Source organism: Musca vetustissima, unplaced genomic scaffold (assembly GCF_032173495.1).
Source record: "Musca vetustissima isolate MV318-11 ecotype Yass unplaced genomic scaffold, APGP_CSIRO_Mvet_v1 utg19120, whole genome shotgun sequence".
In the NCBI taxonomy this organism is placed as follows: Eukaryota; Metazoa; Arthropoda; class Insecta; order Diptera; family Muscidae; genus Musca; species Musca vetustissima.
Window position 1 is genome coordinate 118054 of NW_026878948.1, and position 19860 is coordinate 137913.

At 32.2% G+C, this 19860-nt stretch overlaps 1 protein-coding gene across 1 annotated transcript; it reads right to left on the reverse strand.

The window, feature by feature from the left end:
• Positions 1-641: 641 nt before the first annotated feature.
• LOC133323740 (zinc finger protein chinmo) lies at positions 642-18835 on the reverse strand. The gene is made up of 6 exons (XM_061532661.1): positions 18706-18835; positions 2621-2838; positions 1886-2556; positions 1644-1797; positions 1173-1407; positions 642-1033 (listed from the first exon to the last, which is right to left on the reverse strand). Exons 1-6 carry the CDS (start codon positions 18821-18823, stop codon positions 783-785), a joined length of 1647 nt encoding a protein of 548 aa, XP_061388645.1. The 5' UTR covers positions 18824-18835; the 3' UTR covers positions 642-782.
• Between the last annotated feature and the right edge of the window lie 1025 nt (positions 18836-19860).

A 19860-nucleotide genomic window follows, 5' to 3' on the forward strand; every position in this document is an offset into this window, starting at 1 on the left:
TCAATGAGTGCAGCATGACAAATGACAATTGTTTTCACTTATTCACTTTTTGTTGAGGCTAATTTGTTGTCTTTAACATTGTTATCATCATTATTATTATCGTTGTTGTTATTGTTTTTCTCCTGCTCAATTTCCATTTCGTGTGTAACAGAATTCTGCTCCTTTGACACCAGCTTCTCCTTATCCTCCTCCTCAATCTGCTCAGGTTGTTCTTTTTGGGGTTCCTTGTTGGAGGAATTATTTGTATAATCGATGGGCTTATCATCTGAAGAATCCTGATTTATTTGTTCATCTACTGCTTCTTTGGTTAAATTTTGACAATTAAACGATGATTCTGCAGATGTTAAATCCTCAGTTTCTTCCTCCTCCTCCTCCTCTTCATCAACTCTGGATTTAGATAATTCCGAATTAGCCACTTCAGCCGAGGTATCCATAGATGTTTCAGTTTCTGTGGTATCCATTTCATGGCCAAGATTTTTATCCTCCTCTGAGTCTTTTGTTAAATCCAAGGTTGACGACTCTGGTTGAGCTTTAATTGGAGTCGATGTGGCTGTGGTGGTTGTTGTGGTAATAGCAGGAGCAACTGGTGGAGCTGTCATGGTTGGAGAAGTGATCATCATCGGCTGTTGTTGTTGCTGCGGCTGCTGCTGATCACCACCAACAGCATCCCGACGCTGCATACATTTCTCCAATGCCATTTTTAATGACTTACGTTTACGTTGTTTATTAGCCTCTTTTTGTGCACTCATAACTACTGCTGCCGCCGCTGTTGCGGCCGCATCCTATTGTGAATGATTGGCGGCCGCTGCTGCAGCGGCAACGGAAGCTGGTGCAATTGTGGCACCAGCACTTAAGCCAATCTCTTGTTTATGTTCTCTAGCAATGTGACGGCGTACGGTATTGTTACGGGTAAAGGTGCGCGAACAGAACGGACAGGGCACCCGGATACCTTGATGACGTTGTCGTATATGGGCACGCAGATTTGTCTCATAGCCATACAAACGATCGCAATACAAACATTTAAGTTTTTTGCCTAAAATATTCACAGGGAGGTGAGGGTTTTTGGTGGGAGGGGAAAAATAAAAAATAATTTGTTTTTTTAATTTTGGTTTTTCAAATTGGCCAATTGGGTTTTTTTTAATTACGATAATTGGGTTACTACGATTACTCACCATCAGCTGTATTAACCATGCCACTGTTTTTGTTATTCAATTTTGTGGCATTCCATACATTTAACATATCGGCGGGTGGTATTGATGCCGCTAAACTACCGGGTAAGGAGCCATCAGCATTTTTCAGACTCTCCAATAAAGCGGTTGGTGTGGTGGGTGAGGTATTTGAGGTGGGTGGTGGTGGCGGTGAATAATTGGAATTTTCCAATTTAACCCGTAAATCTTCAGCACAGTTCTAAAACATAATAAAAAACAATATTAAAATTTAGAAAAATAATGCTTCGAAAACTTTTTTATATATGATAATATGTGACCTCCGCAGAGGTTCTGAAGTATTTTTCAATGCCTACAAAGTTGTCACATGTTCTGATACATATTTCCTCTGTAGTATAAAAAAGTTCACCAGGTCGTGAGAATTACTGTTCTCATATCGAAGGAGATTTTTCTTAAAATGCTATTTGTAACACTCACCTCTCTGGGATCATCTAAATCTTCATGATCATCCTCATTGTTAGCCTCTTTTGTACTGCCATTATTACGTTCCATTTTTACCGATCTATCCAAAGCGCCACTATTTGCATTACCATTACCTCCTGTTGTACTGGGACTGTGATTATCATAACGACTGAAAAACATAAACAAAAAACAACAACAAAAATCTCAATAAAATGTTTACTCTTATAAATCGCGTTGTATTCTCTCAAAAAATTCACCTTGATTGTGGTGATGCCCTTTCCGAATGCATTGTATCCGCTTCTGTTGGTGCTGTCGATGATGCACTGGACGATGGTCGATGATACGGAGGTTTACTTATGGGACTTGGACATTCTGATGGATTTTTCGAGCCATCTCTTAACACACTACCGCGTACTTCCTGTTCGGCATAGGGGCTGCGGAGGGCACGTTTACGTAATGGTTCATATGAAATTGGTCTATACATGGGCGGCACATATGAGGACATATTTCCCAGTGTTGAACTGCTGGGATGCATTAGTGAATCGCATTCTTGTTTTAGACTACCGGTAGAGCTACCGAGATGATGAGCAGCGCCAGCGCCGCTACCTAAACCAGCGGCAGAGCTACCACCAGCAGAACTATTTGTACCCGAGGGTGGTCCACTAATGATACCACCGGTACTGGGGCAACGTTCTGGCAGTCCTAAATTACCACCTCCGCCGCCGCCCGGTGCATTAATGCCGCCAGCGGAACTGTTAATATTACCCGAACCCAAACTGGAAGAACCACTTAGACTGTTGTTGCCAGCACCGCTAATACTGTTGCGTATGCTGCGTCGGCTGGGTGAATCCAACAGCGATGAGGATTCAATGTGTTGTTGAGCCTGTTGGGCTGCCAAACGCCCGGTTTCTGTGGACAAGCCTTTGACCTGTAGTCAATCAAACAAAAAACATCCGTTAAATGAATTTCATGGCCGCCAGTAAAATACTTACCTGTAAATTTTCGGCAGATTTGAGGAAACTGTTGAGAGCCTCTTGTGAGACATGCACTTCACCTTTGTACATAAATTCGAGCAATGCAGCCATATTATCGGAGGACGTTGCCTCCAATATAACAACACATTGTCCATTTGTGGGTGTTGTCTCAAAGAGATCGGCAAATTTTTTCGAACATGCAGCCAATATTAGTTTGTGGGCCTTAAAAACAGTGCCTGTAAATAGAAGGGAAACAAAAAATGGATCATAACAATAACAACAATTAACAATAACAATTTTCTCTAAAATATGTTTTACATTAGCAACGCCTAAAAGTAGATTTCAGTTAAACACGTTTTAAAAATTTATGATTTTTGTTCTTTTTGGAAAATCTCTTAAGAAATAGATTGCTTTTCTGTTAAAGAAAAAAACATTTTTGTATTTAGGTATATGTTGCCAACAATTTCCTTGTTTTTCCTGAAAAAAGAGGGAAGACATGTTTTTTAAAAACAATTACTTTAACAGCAGGAGGAGACCCAAAACAAAAAATGCCAAGCTTACTCGATACACCCCACTGCAGAACACTCTCACTAGGTAAGACATTCAACGATTTGACAGCTGTTCAATTTTCCCACAAAATGTTTGGCTGCCATAGAAAATGACAGGAGCCACCCCACCATAAGATGGGTATTGGACAGGCAGTTTATTTTAGGATGGGGGACATAAAATATTTCACTTTTACTTGGAGTGCATGACACGAAGACATTTGCTGTGAGTATTTTGGCAGGACAACAAAGAATGTAGAGGGAAGTGTGCTCCCGAATGCGATATTGGTTGTCAGAAAAAAAAGTTGACTGCTGCTGGCAAACTGTCTTTTCAAATTTCTTTAAGTACAAAGTTTGTGAGATACAACAAGTGCCCCATAAACAATCACGACGACTTTGCCAAGAAAATAATGACAACGCGCAGCAACATAAGATAGAAGTTTGTGTTATTGTTGTTGTTGCTGTTGTTTTCGTTCCGCATGAATAAAGGTGTATTGAAATGTTGTAATAAAAATGCCAAAGACATGAAAAACTTTGCTTAGAGATAAATAAATAACTAGTTTGCTCGTTGAGAAAGCCTGCTTCTGTGCTTCTTCTTCTTCTATGGGAGTGTAAATGACATTTAGCCTAAGTGTGTTTATTTCAGATAAATATTTTATAGGGGAATATTGTTATATTTTTATGGGATTGATTTCCGGAAAATAAAAAACAATGTGGACAAATTGCCAACAGGACTGAAGATTAAAAAAATATTTTTTAAGGAACAAAAACTGTTTAGATTTTGTATGTAAAAAAATAAACAAAGAATGCAAGTACAGTATTCAGAATCTTGCACAGCTTGATTCTAAATTAAGTACAAACTCATTTTTGACATCTGTTCTGATCCATATAACTTTTTAAATATACTATGACATGCATAATATCAAGGCCTATTAATAAGATCGTCCAGGGAAACCAGCTGGATATCAGCTGTTTCTCAAGATTGCTGTCAAAATTCATTTTTGTGAATTGACTTCCATTATGAAAACGTAAACAAAAAGCACATTTTTTACATTAGACTTGAGAAAAAACAGATGAGTTTCGTTTGCTGGGTGAACTTATCAATTTATCTTGAATAATTCTGTTATCGATCAAACAGATTAATTTGTCTTTCAAAATTGCAGACCTAGGAAGATCAGCTGATTCTTAAGTTTGCTGTCAAAAACCATCAATGTGAATTAAAAATTTAAATTACGTCAAACATCTTATTTAGTTTCGTTTATCCTCATCTTTTTCATGTTCGAATATATCAGATTTTGATTTTTCTCTCCATCGTAACAAAAGTAGAAAAGTTACTTTCAATTTTGACAAGTTTCCCCATTCTTTTCAATTTTTCGGTTAAAGATTTGGCGCGTTTACATTTGAAGTTGTTTTTGTTATTATTATTTTTCTAACATAGGGCAGTAGTTTGTTGGTGGTGGTGGTTTTAAAATATATAATGTCCTTGTTGTTGTTTTTGTTTTCCTTTGATGTTCATGGTTCAAGAGCAAGGAAATTATGTTGTTGTTCTTCTTCTTTATGTATACATATATACCTACATACATATTTACTTGGCCTTATTTTCCTCATTGTATTTCTTAACCACTGATGTCTGATTTTCTTTTTCCCCTCACCTTCTTTCAATCTCTTTTATTCTGTGCTGTATGTATGTATTCTTCGTATTTATGTTTTGAGGGTGGTGGTGGGTGGTTTTTGGGGTTGTCACTACATGGATACATATTTTAGAAATTTTTTAGGTATGTATGCGAGGTAGTTGTGTCTTGCTTTTTTTTTGTTATTTGTATTAAATATATGCTACTTATATATATCATACCAAAGGAACGCGTATTGTATGTATTTACATTTGTAAGCCACAACAGCTATGTGTATATATCTATATGACATGATTTTTATGGGTTCAAGGTCTCTGTGTTTTTTTTCTCATAATAAAAGGATAACTTTCAATTTTATTCATATTTTTCTTTTATTATCTGTTGTTTTTTGTTTGGATTTTTTTCGTTGTCTTCTATTCTTTAATATTTTGCATAGATACATTTGTATAAAGGAATGTTTATGTGATTTTCCTTTTTTTGTGGGAGAAAAACAAAAACCATTTTAATAATGCATTCTAGATGCCGGTATTGTTTATATTTTGTATGTTTTGATATTTATTCTTCTTCTTCTACCTACGAACTTGGTGAAAATTTCATTAGAATACACAATATTACCATTTTTTATTAAACTAAAAGTGAGGTTATGTGTCGTAAACACATTTTACAATTGACAATTTAAATGAAGTGTTTTATTATTATGTTTTATTATTTAAAGAAAGCTTAAATTCACAACATTTTAACTTTAATGACATCCTTGATATAAACTATTGCTATATTTACATTGCTTTATGTTAAAACTTCCATGCTCATTATTTTCTTATAACGTTTATTTGACATTTAATCAAAGGAAATGACAATTTAAAACAGTAATTTATTTAATTACGTTAAATTATCATCTCTGAATTTTTATCTTTGATTAATGAATATCAATAAATATTTCGAATGGCGAGTTTTTTATTTATTCTTCCCGGCCTCAATATAATGATTTTGAAGAAAGATGTCTCTTGATCTGTAGTCCCCTGGCTCACATATTCTAGGTTGGAAGAAATTATAATTTTCGATCTATAGGTCCCTATCTTACAATTAATGATATTTATGCCATTGATCTTTTTCGATCTATAGTTCCCTAACTCACAACTCAAATGAAATTAATGGAATTTTTCGTTGAATATCACTATAAGACATTTTATTTTTTGTATAAAAACAAAATTTTCGATTTAATATAAAAAAGAGAATATGGGAATCCTTATTGAAAGCCCCCAATTAATTCCACATTAAAAATATTTATTTTAATTCCTTTTCCATAGTTTGAGAGCCACTGGATTAACAAATGAATTTACCTGCCTATTCTGATTGTTAATATATTTTGCTCATTATTGTTGCTTTTGTAGTACAGTGTAATGTTTATTTATTAAATAACACAGGTGCAAAATAAAAATACTTGCAGTGTTTTTATTTTGCACCTTTAATTCACACTTGCCTAAAAGTATGCTTTGAAAAATGGTGTAAGAATAGAAATTATGGCATTGCAAAGGAAATTAAGATTTAGGAAGTTATGTTTGGTAAAAAAATTTAATTATTTAAATAAATTTAAAACAAAAATGCTATACAATGACTTTTTAATTATTTACTACAATTTAACATTAAAATTATTAATGCAATAATTTTATTAATGATTTGTTTTGATTTCTTTTGACCAAAAAACACAATGTCATGCCACCTATGAAATTATTCTTATATGCGTGTACATTTGTATGTTTTGTCGATATGTACATACATACATATGAAGCATCAAACCAAACAAACAAACAAACGAAAAAAAGCCTTAACTATTCGACATCACAAATTATTTTCACACTTTTTTTCCCCCCAACTAAAGCATATAGCTGATAAGCATAGCCGCACCAGCACACCATAGTGCTGTTTATATCCCCCCTCCAAATGCACACGCGCTGCAAAATAGCACTGAATTTAGGCCACATACAAAATAAACTTAAGACAAAAGCAACAACAACATCAATAAAAACAAATAAGCAACAGCAACAACAACAAACATGAAAAATATATATTCAGAAGTATATTATTATTATTTTTGTTTGTTTCTTAATTTGACGATATATGGCTGCAAATCAAGTAGTTGTAGTAGTGCAAATTTAAAGAACAACAACAATAGGGTAACAAAAAAGAAAACAATTCCTAGAAAAATATCGAAACATAGGCATATTATGATTCATCAACCCGTGGAGACGATATAGTGTGATAGTGATTTTTTTTTTTTTTTTTGAAATTATATTAGAGTTTCAATTAGAATGTTATATTTAATCTAATAATAAAATAATCGATTACAGTATAAACTAGATTTTATGCGATTAGTTTTATATAAAATACTATATTGTATATTAAATATTAGATAATTATGCAACTCTACATTTGTTTATATTTCACACATATTTAAGGTGTTCAATGTTAATTGCATCTATAGAACCCTTCATTGTTATATCACGGTCTATTAATAGAGTCATGCAGGAATATCAGCTGCTTCTCAAGTTTGCTGTTAACAAGATCTATTAATAAGGGCATCCAACAAGCGAAAGTCAGCTGTTTTTCTTAAGTCTAATATCAAAAAACTGGACATTGTTTACGTTTTCATAATGGAAATCTATTCACAACAACTGGCGAAGCAGCAGGTCTCCTAGGATGACCTTATTAGATATTTACTAGTTTTTACTATTAATAAGGGTATCCAGAAGCGATAATGTCAAGAATTTGGACTTTGAGAAGCAGGTGGTCTCCTTGGCCTTGACCTTTTTAAGAATCTACTAGTTTTTACTATTTTTCATAAAGGATTTTACTATTTTTCTTGCAGTACGGGAACATATAATATGAAAACGTAAATAATGTTTAAATTTGGGACAATAAAATTCTGAAAAACAGATGTGCTTCTCTTTCTTGTTAATACTATTAATTGTATTTTAAGGTGTCATTTCCTTTGTTTATATGTCCAATATGGGATTCCGGAAAATGGGTTCGGTTGTTATTTTTTAATAAATATTCACTTCAATGACAGTAATATAGCATATTTGTTGCTTCTGATCGAAAACTTCATAATTTAAAATGTCATTATTTTCTCAATTAGCTCTTTGTTACATAAATCTAAACATCATCTAAACGTAAATCTAAAATCAGCTGTTTAATAAAGGGTTCTATAGATGTAATATAAAAACACTTTAGCCGTTATTACATTGAATGTAACCTCGACATTTTAACGCCTCTTTTAAATGCCAAAGATAATTCACGCAGCCAATACAACCCTGCGTTGACAGTTGATCCACCAAAGAGTACTTAAACCATTGAATATTTCGATAAAAAATTTCCTTTCCTTTTCATTCATGAGCTTCCTGCATGCACTCTTTTCGATTCATGGCTATAGTTTTTTCCCTACTCTATTTGATTGGCACGTGTATAATTTTATTTGCCAAAAAAAATCTATTTTGTGTATATTAGTGTGACCTACTAAACAAAACAACACATATACAAATAAATGTGGCGATTTTTATTTTATTGTTTATCAAGTTCTTTGCGTAGTTTTGTGATGGTTATTATCACAAAAAAACAAAATTCATATAGCGGAGGAGGGGCAGAGTATGGGAAATCGTCATCGCACACACAACTGCCATTGAAGCGGTAAGCAAGTGCAGTTGCGTTCGTCGTCGTCTTTGATATGCGAATCTACAAAATTCATATATAATAATCAAATTCATACTCAATCAGTCGTCTCACTCCTCTCGCTCCCATTGCCGCCTGCCTATCTCAATACATATAGTAAACAAATCGACCTATTTTTACGTTTTGCTTCAAATTGAAACAGCTTCTGCAGATCATGGATTCAATTTCTTACTCTTTACCAATCACACCCCTGGTTGAGTACTACGAAAATATGATGACAAACTACGATCACACACACTTAGGTACATATTGAATTCAAAACAGCCGGTTAAATAGAAAAAATAAACAAAAAACAAAACAAATGTAAATAAAAAAAATGAATGACGCCCCGAAGAGAGTGAAACTGATCTCACACGAAATTAATATTGTTGTTGTTTCTCAATGCTTTGCAGTCGCAGTATTATGCCAATATTTTTGGCGTTGCTCTTTAATTGTGCTTTGCCCATTCGCAACGGTTCTAGAGTAGCATTCAAAGTATGAGGAACTGTCGCAGGAATGTGTAAATAGAGCAGTGATGCCAACACCTATTAAATGTGCAAATACAGTGGAACATTGTGGAGGATAAATTGGAAGACGTTCGAAAATGTAACAATTGGCTTCATAAAAACTAAAATCTGTATCGCCATGTTTGCAACCGACATAACAAGAAGGACAAGACTTGATAGAGAACAACGGAGGTGAGGTACTTTACGATTTGGGGAAGATATAAGTTATCCCGACGGAGAAGCTCGCGATAGCAGCTGTGAAGCAGATACATCTGCACTATTGCAACGCTGCTGTACTGTCTTTTCAAATATTTATATCGCTCTGGCGAAAGAGCCACACCTACTCAAGTATCACTGGATTAAACAGTAAGAACTGACATTTTCATCCTTTCAAAATAAATACGACTTGAAAGAGAATAATCATTATTCTCGTCTAAGTGGTGCCCGACGAGAGTAGATTTTTCTACTGCTGGAAATGTGAAACATTGGCGATTTAGTTATGGACTGTGACGAGAAATTAACATAAATGAAATAACGGAGAGATCCTCGCCAACCAATCTGCAGATAGAGGCGTCTGTTAGTCAACCTATTGGTCACTACGTATTAGCAATATTCGTAAGATCTACTGAGAGTCATATGATGGTCCAGTAACCATGGTTTGAGTAATTTCAAAATACATCTGAGCAGATGAGTTTTCACATCGTAGATCTACCTCAAGGGAGGAGTTGGCATAAAATTACTGTAGGAATTATAACAGAGGTCTCTCACTTCCAAAGAGTTACTCTGTAGATGGCAAATGCTTCGTAGAAACCTATTATGGCATTCCTCAGACGATGTTAGAAACTGGTCGACACCACCAAGGCTGGGCCAGAATTTTAACATGGTCTCGTATTATGTTTTTATGGTTATGAAAAGGGTTCTAGTACTCAAGAGGCCTATGAAAGGACCGTATATAGTAGTAGAACAACAAGAAGTAAAATTAAAAAATTTCATTAATTTGAGTTTAAAAAATCGCTACAATGACATCACTGATCGCATTTAAATGAATAACAAACACCACACACACACGCCCATAAACACATCCAGTTTTCAGTTGTCGTGGTGTGAAATGTCTATCAAAGTTTGTATGGAATTTGCAAATGCAAAAAGACGACGAAACCGATATTTCCCGAGCAGATTTCTTCTTCTTCGGCTCCATAGTATTTATCAGTTGTTTCGTAGTAAAATTTTTAAAATTAGCTTGTTTTTTGTTATTAGAACAAAATGGCATTTCCGTATTGTATGCAGAAATTAAATACCAGAGAGAAAGAAAGAGAGAGAGAGAGTATGTGTGTGAGATAAGAAGAGAGACAGATAGGTTCTTATCGTCGAACTTATATCGTTTAAATTTGAAAAGAGTTGTGGAGCACTCCTTGTTATTTTTTTTTTGCTTGCAATGGAAAGAGAATCGTATTTGGGAAGAAATTTCTGTAGAATGATGCAATTTTTTGTTCTGTTCTATATTACGAAATGTTGTATATATAAAATATTCAAATAAAATGTTTTTCAAACAGTTCAAAGTCCACAAAAATCAGTTTTGGGGGCGAAAATTGAGTTATAAAAAAATATGTAGTTCAAAGTCCACAGAATTTTATGTAAGGTGAAAACTTTATGTGGTGACAGATTATAAGGAAATGGACACGAGAAAATATTTTGACAGGCATAGTTGTCGTATAAATAAATAAATGAAATGTTGTATTAAAACAGTTTTGAAGTATAGATAAAATATCTCCGAAAATATAAACATTACTTTTAAAAATATATTATTAGGAATAGCTAGAAATTTTCAATTGTATTTGGGAATATTTAAGATTTTGATGGTAGGTACATAATTAGAAAAAAAAATATATGGAGAGAAATATTTACGTATAGGAGAGGGGAGTATGTAAATTTTCATATCGCCTCGAGATTCCAATAAACTAATGACAAGCTAATGGGAATACCTGACAATTTTAAATATTATTGGACGGCATCAAAAACGTTGAATAAAAAAAAATACCCTATGATGGGTAAGATTGTAATAGCTCCCACTTGTCACCCAAAAAAGGATCAAACTGTCTGGGCGGAATCCCAAAAACAAAACAAAAAACGCGGAAATGCAGAATATGGATTTGTTACCTCCCCAAAAATAATAATACTCAATGAAGAAATACGCGGAATATTACAACGAGGATATATTTTTTGTTCGACCCAAGTAAAAAATCATTCAAAAGAAAGGCAGGTAGGCAGGCAGGACTTTACATACCTGACGAATGCGTGGCTTATGTCTGTACCAAGTTTTTTTTTATTTTTTGTTTAGTATTCTGTCAATAACGAAAAGTGTTGTGGCCGCCATCATCTACGCATTCCTGTTGGCCATTTGAGAGCAGGAGGAGGGCGGCATGTGTCATTTTTTCTTTCTTTTGAATTTGTCTATGATGATAATGGTTTTCAATATCATAACAAATATTCAATATTTGGTGTGTAAGCGAATATCCACACATGAAATGTATAAAGAAGTAACATCCAAAAGTGCAGAAGGAGTAGTTGAAGCTCAAATCCATATTTGATATCGAAGGTAACAATACTCGGGCGCATGAAATTTCCAATGAAATAAAATTCTCGTTTATTTTGGGTTGGCAAATATTTTGGAAAAAGTTTATGGTTCGAGAGAAAAAGCTAAGTTCGTGTGGAAATTTCATTTGAGAGATCTTTTAAGGACCTTAAATAGTTCTATTATGGATGGAAGACCTTCATGAGGTTTTTTATGGATTGGAGACCTTCAAGATGCTATTTTTGTAAAAAAGACTATCAAGAATTCTTTCTGGAGGTCTTCTGAAAACAAGAGAGAGATCTTTTAAGGATCTTATATATGTCTATTATGGATGGAAGACCTTCATGAGGTCTTTTATGGATCGGAGACCTTCAAGATGTTATTTTTGTAAAAAAGACTATCAAAAAGTCTTTCTGGAGGTCTTCTGAAAACAACAGACCTTCTATGAGATTTCCGTAGATAGATGTATTTACTGACTCGTCTGAACATATAATATTTCATACATTTTGCACTCTCCGAAGAGCGGGTGATCCGGCTAAATTTTCTGTTTTGAGAGCAGATATTAGAAATATGGACCATATTATTGAGGACTCTATTCAAACAAAAAATACTTAAAAATTATTTAGCGAGAATTAGAATTAATGGTAAAACATTTGGTAAAGTCAAAAGGGCTGCTGGACTGGAAAATAAAGAACCTGTAGGTCAGTTAAACGATATCTTCAGAGCGACTTTTAACGGATGACAGCGAAAAGGCTGAATCCTTGGCAAAACATGTGCAGGGTGTTTCTCAGGTGGCCCAGATAAACAGGTGCCTGGGGAATTTGATTCTTTCCGCAGCTCTGTTAATCGAGCTGCGGAGGAGATCAACCATCGGACTTCTTTGGTTGAATTTAGCGAGACATTTCTGCTAGTGGAGCTTTTGTGGATGACTCTACTCGTTGGAACGAGGGTGGATTCCTACGCTCCGGTAGTGTGGGAAGGACCTTAGCCCGAAGAACAGCACGTAAATCCTGCGGTTTAGACAATATACCAGATACTGCCTTAAAGAAGGCAGGCGAGGTAATATTTAGTTTTCTGACAGTATTATTTAATCACTGCCTTTACCTGGGATACTTTCTTAGGGCGTGGAAAGAGGCCATGTTGGTTCCCATATATAAAAAGGGGCTCACCCCGGGAACAATGTGGTAGCTATAGGCCGATATCACTTTTATCGAGCTTTGGCACATTCTTTGAATCCTTCATATTAGATAGGACCTAATTAATATTAAGTGAATTTTAAAGGACAATCAGTTTGGGTTTTGTCCATACCCTTATGTCTTTCTCTTTATATGTAGCCACAGGTCCCACCAATAGATAATTTACTATTACTGTGGACTTAGATTTTTCAAAGGGCTTTGATTCCGCATGACATCAAGCATTGTTGTACAAACTGCAGCAATTTGGTTTTGATAACCAAACCTGCAGGTTAGTAGGTAGTTTTCTAGCTGATAGATTCTACGGGATGAAGGTTGATGAGAGACTCTCTAGTCGAAAACCTCTTCTGGCAAGCGTACCCCAAGGATCACCCCTTCCCGAGAGTCCAATACAAAATTCTATCTTACAAAAAATCTTAACACCCTTTAAGGATATTTCAAACCAAAAAAAAAAGACGAAAAAATCGGTATGAATTTAAAACAGTAAACCTTTATAACTAAAATACAATTGAATTTACAATAATATGCAAACATAACAAATACATAACATTTTTTTTTTTGTTTCTACTAGTCACTGATATAGACCCGAATACTGCTGCTTTTTCAAGATATTACAATCCCAACAAAAATTGTGAATATCAAACAAAAAATGACCAAAAAATTTATATTCATTTCGTTTATGCTTTGAATCAATCAAGCACGTAAAAAAGTGTATGTTGTTGCTGCTGCTATCGCTACTATATTTTTTGATTAAAAAATTTGCCATCGAATGAAAAACAAATCATACGAATCTACACATTTCCGGCGAGGCAGCGTCATGTCATGTGAACACACAACACCCACCCCATTTTTTTCTCCCTTCCTCTTGTATTTTTTTCGATTTAATCCTTTTGGCCAGTTCGAAAATCCTTTTTTTGAAAAATCCATAAATGAAAGTAGTCACTCGCCCATACAATTTATTGAACAAGAAATTTTTGGTTGGTTGTTGTTGTTTTTTTTCTCGAGTACTATTTTGTTTCAAAAGGGGGTTTGATGCATCAGCGAGAGAATGAATGGAGGGTGGGGGAAAGAGTTCTTGTTTTGCTTGGAGACACATTTGTGAAAATTGTGGTTTTTTAATATGCACATATTTCTATTTAAAAATCATAAAACCCACATAGTCCCCCAAACAAACTCGAAAAAATCGTCTGTAATGAAAACAAAACAATTGCAAAAAAAAATATGGATTCACTCCCCACCCGCCCACAAGAAAAAATTCTAAAGGGGGAACTATGTTTGAGTGCGGAATTTGTGTGCCATGGATTTTTGTTTGATGCTGCTGCTGCTGATGATGATGACAATTCATTTTGGTTTGAATTTTGGGACCATCACAAGAATTGTGGTAGGCTTCTCCATTTATTTGGTTTTATTTGAATTTTGCAATGAAGCGCATTGGGTCTTCAATTTTTTTCGACTTGGGGGAGAGGTTTGTTGTTGCTGTTTTTTACAATAACACATTCTTAGATTAATATTCATCATATCCAAAAATATTTTTCATTATTTTTTAGTAACCAAAACAAAAAAATAAAACATATATGTCCATTTTATATCTATTATATCTATATGAATTGTAATGCCAGTAATGAATGTGTTATTACAATGGAAGTAAGGAGGGGTAAAACGGGACTTGCATTTTTTGTTAATATACTTCATATACGAGATATATAACTCAAGGCGATTGTAAATATATTTATTTTGTCCATTTGTTTTGAATATGAAAATAAAGCGAAAGTGTTTCATAAATGTATTCATTTATTGTTATTGCAAGAAAATTGCACGAGGGGAGGTGAGGGATAGAATTGGTAACAAAAATCGCCAAAAAAAAACCCACTGACTAAAAATTAATATGAATCGACTATTTTTAAATCGCTAAATGTTATTTTTATACAACCATAATGCACAAAATAGTACGATAGCGGTGATAGCCAAACACGTTTTCTCTTTGTCTCTCATTGCGTCAGTCATTTTTATTGATGATCTCTCAGTTACGCTCTCACGCACTTACTCTTAATGTAGTTCTGTTCAATACTGTTATACAAGCAATTCTGTTCATTTATGTAATATATAATAATATAGCATACTTTCAGGCAAAAATAATACAAATATTCTTCCTTAGTGTCTTAATTTAATTAATTAAAATTACACAAAACTAGGCTGGTCTTCTTGAAATAAATTGTTTAGTACACAAAATAATGTATTTTTTTCTAGGGAAAATAAATAAAAAAAATTGATCTCCTAATAATATGCAATATAATTGCAATTTACTTAAATTTATTATAGTTGTATAATCGTGGAAGTATTTTATTTTAAACTCCTACAATTATACAACTAAAATAAATGTAAATATATTGCAAATCTTTTACATACTTTTAGGAACCCAATTTCATTTTTTTCTCTAATATCCTAAAAAAATATATATAATTACATCATAGATTAGCTTTATAGGAAAAAGTAAATAAATAAAATTGTATCCCTAAAAGTATGCCATATACTTGCAATTTATTTAGGAGGAGTTCGAAATTTACTCCCACAATTATACAACTGATATACCTTTAAGTAAATTGCCAGTTTTTTGCATGCTTTTAGGTTTGCTGTTTTATTTATTTATTTTTCCTATCAAAAAAAATACAAAACTAATTTTGCATTTATAAATATTTACTTTTAACTCTTCAATTGCTTTATATATTTTCTGCTGTGACACAAATCTCACAAAACCTTAAGAAAGGTATCAGCAACAACCACAAAAAACCGGTCCTACAACAAATAAAAATCTAATAAAAAATACCTGACCTAACATAAGATTCCAAACAACAACAACAATACGAAGAAATTTCGAATAATAATGCTATGCCATTGTAAACACAATTTTAATGTTTGATATGATTTTTCTGTTTCTTCTTCTTCTTGTTCTTCCTTTTTCAAATCATCGTCCTTTTTTCTTTCATTTTTTTGGGAGGTGGTGTTATTATTATGACTTTTTCTTCATCTTCAATTTTATATGAAATGCTAATAAAAATAATAATAAAAAACCCGAAGAAGAAGAAAAAAACACATCAAATGCCGGCAGACAGGCAATGCATGAAAAAGAAAAAATGAAGAAAAAAACACGAAAAAAGGGAAAATACTTGTGATTTTTCTCAAGATGTCGTCTTGAGGCGAAAGGACAAGAAACTTGAAAAAAAAAACAAAATCTATGTAAATGAAAGTAAAAAACGAAAAACACATTAAATCAATGTCAAATATCTATGTATGTGTATGTAGACACACAGACATATATAATACGCATTTAAATATGGCTCAAAGTTCAAATGCTTAAATGGAAAATTATTGAAGATTTTTTTTGGCAAACAAAATGTGGAGTTCGGATTCTTGGCTTTAACAATGTTTCAAAATTTAAAAAAAGGAAATGGAAATGAAGGGAAATGTTTTGCACTGTGACGCCTAAAAATATGCAAAGTATATTGATATTTTCCACCATATTTGTTTATGCACTAGTTCTTAAATTATCAAAATTTGAAATAAAAAAGTTTAGGAGATAATAAATAGAGAAAGATGAGAAACATGAAACCAAAACTCCTTGAAAATTAATGCGAAGAAAAATAACAAAATATTTTTTAAACCACCTAAAAGTAGGCAATATATATTTAAATATTTAAATTATGCAAAGTTTCTTCAAAATTGTGCATATGTAAACTGAATTGCCAATAAAGCATAAATTGAGAAGTATAATTTATATATAGGACGCCTTAATGGGTGCTACAATTAAATTTTCTAATAACATCCCCAAGTATGCAATAATTTTTTACAAATTTTATATTTTTTACAATATATAAATATAAAATATGAAACCATTTGTTTCGTAAAATATTTTCTAATATAATCTTTTTAAAACTCCAAGAATTACATTTAAAACTTCTTAAAAATTTAGTACATTTTTATATATCTCCTGTAAATATGCCACATTTAATGATAAATTTTTTTCAATATCAATGTTAAACAACTGATATAATGCATTTAAATACATGTCATTAATACGACAAAAAATATCTTCAGGTACCATTTTTGCGGCTTCACAAAAAATATGGACCTATATTGAAGAAAATGTTTTTGGAATATTTATTAAAAGCGGATAAATCAGGTAGTTCTGAGTTCAATAAATTTAATTGGAAACAGAAGATAAAAAATTTAACAAGCGGAGTATTCCAAAGCCACCCAAAAGTATGAAATTTTGAACAAAATTAAATGAATTTCAAGCCAATCCAAAAGTATGCAATATTAAAAAAAGAAATGTGTACAATTTTGGGATAACAAAATTAAAAAACGCTGAAAATTCGCCCATAATGGCAGCATAAAATTTCTGCCAAAATGTTTTCTAATGACTGCGATGCTGATGTAAATTCGGTTGAAAATTATTAATTTGAAAATGTTTAAAAATCGACATGAACCTTTAAATGGGTGGTTTTACAAAACGTTTAGGGCGGGTCAAATTTATTAGATAAAAATAAAGATAAATTTTATCGAAAAATTGTAATTTTTCTCAAAAAAATAGACGAAAAATAGTTAAAATATGCATAAAACGCCATTTGGCGGTTGTCATCGGTAAAAATAAAAATCAAAAATGAATATAACGATGAATAAAAAAATCAAAATTTGAATCAAAATGATTTTATAGGGAAATAATAATTTTTTTTTGAATAGTGGGAGACTCGAAAATCGAGATAGACCTATGGTTCCTTCCAAAAAGTTGCTTAGAATTGTCCATAGAATCATCCTAGGGTTTGGATTTAATCGAATTTTTTCGGCTCCATATAAATTGGCCCGCTCTAGTGTACATATATTAACAATATTTTCGAAAATAGCTAAAACATATTAGAGGTTATTTCAGAGGTTTTCTAACATTCTTAATAAAACGCCTATAAGTATGCAATTGGTCTATTAAAATTAATTAATCAAATGCCTTAAAGTATGCAATACATTTAAATTATCGATTATAAAAAATCAAATTCGTACTTTTGAAATTATTTGAAATAGATTTAAACGAGATTAAAACGATTATATATTATTTTAGGTATTTTCAAACATAACCTAACCTAACTCCGGCAAGTATGTTGTACATTTAAATTCTATAAATATTTATAAAAAAATAAAATTTGGGACTTCGCAATCAATTAAAAAGAATTTAAAAATTACAAGAAGTAGAGATTATTTTCAGCGTTCTCTTACTTCAGTATTCACTCGCCTACAAGTATGCAATACCTTTAAACTAAAAAACATTTATAAAAAGATGTACAATACTTTTTTACTTTTTTTCTAACGTACAAAAAAGTCTGAAGAATTTTTAAAAATTCACGTAGTTATTGAATTTTCAAAATTAGTGGAAAATAAAAAATAAATCCCCAAAAATATGCAAAATATTTTGTACATGTGTAGAAAATCTACTTACAGATTTTTTTTTACATGAAAATATATATTTTCCCCTGAAGGCTATTCAAACTTAATAAAATTGCCTAAAAATATGCAATATATTTTCTTTTGATTTCCCTGAAGAAACTTACTATGGAAAATAAAATTTAGAATTTTAAGATAAAGAAAAAAATTAGTGTAAAGACAGAAATTTAGAATTTTAGTATAATGCAATATGGAAATTAGAGTTTTGTCTGAGATTATATTTCAATTAAAGAAATATAAACGCCTAACTATTCATTATTAGAAGCTCAAAATATCCCAAAACGCCTGGAAATATGCACCAATTTTAATCTTCAAATGACACTGCCTATTTATGGATTTTTAAAATCTACCAATTTGTGAATACTCAAATTGATAATTTTATTTTGTAAACAGTTATATTGAGTAAATATTTTATCCCCCATAAATTCTTCAAAATTAATATCTAAATATTTGAAATTACTTACCATCACATGATAGCGTTACATCTGCCAGCAAATCCGATTTGAATAAATTTGAGAATGTTATGGCCAAATTTGATGAATATGAATTCCATTTTAAACAAAACTGTTGTTGGGGATCCATGTTGATGTGTTTTTTTGTTTTAGATGGGTTAACACCTTTGTTGTTGTTGTAGAATTAAATTATAAAACAAATAAATGCAAATTTTTGTAACAGAAAAAATAATGGCCGTTTACTGAAGTTAGCCAAAACTTGTTGTGACGTTGTTGATGTTTCGTTTTTCTTTTTGTTGTTCTTGTAGATTTTGAATTTTGTAGATAATTTTGAAGATAATTTTCGTTTGTTTTTGAATTTTCACATCAAAAAACCAAATGTCATATAAAACAAAATGTCGTTGTTGTTGTTGCTGCTGCTGCAGATGCACTTGATGACATTCAAAGAAATATAATGACAATATTGATGATGATGAAGAATTTGTTGTTGTTTAAGATATTTTGTTGTTGTTTTTGGGATTATCAATAACGTTAGAAAAGCCAAACCATGAATTTTGAATTTTTCTTCGTTTCCTTGATGAACAGCGACACTTTTTCCAAATGGCCACTGTCGGGGTTGTTGCTGCTGCTGTCTTGTTGTCTTGATAACAGCAAATGTTGTTGTTGTTGTTTTTTGTGATGAAATGAAGTTGTTGTTGCCAAACCGATTTTTTTGTTATTTTTATAATCCCAAGAAAATGCGTTTTTAGCATTTATTTTAATTTGTTTGTTGTTGTTGTTGTGGATGTTCAATGCAATATTTGGTGATTGCTTGATGAATGTGAATCCGCGTTCTGATGCTGTTGTTGTTGTGCGTTTTGCTTACTTTTTTCAGGATGTGTTGAGCGGGGTTCTCTCGTTTTCCTGGAGTTGTTTTTTGTTTTGTTTATACGCTGCAATGAAATTAAGAAGAAAAATTGAAAATTAATAAAAAATTCAATTGAATTGTCAATGCATATTTGTTTAAAAAAAGACATTGTTTACAAGTTTACTGGGATTGAGTTAGAAAATATTTCAATTGCATTCTGAGAAAATCAAGTAGGTTTTTTTTGAAAAAAACTTACACTAGACTATAAAAAAAAAACAAAAAAAAAAAAAAATAATAATAATAAATAAAATAAAAATTAT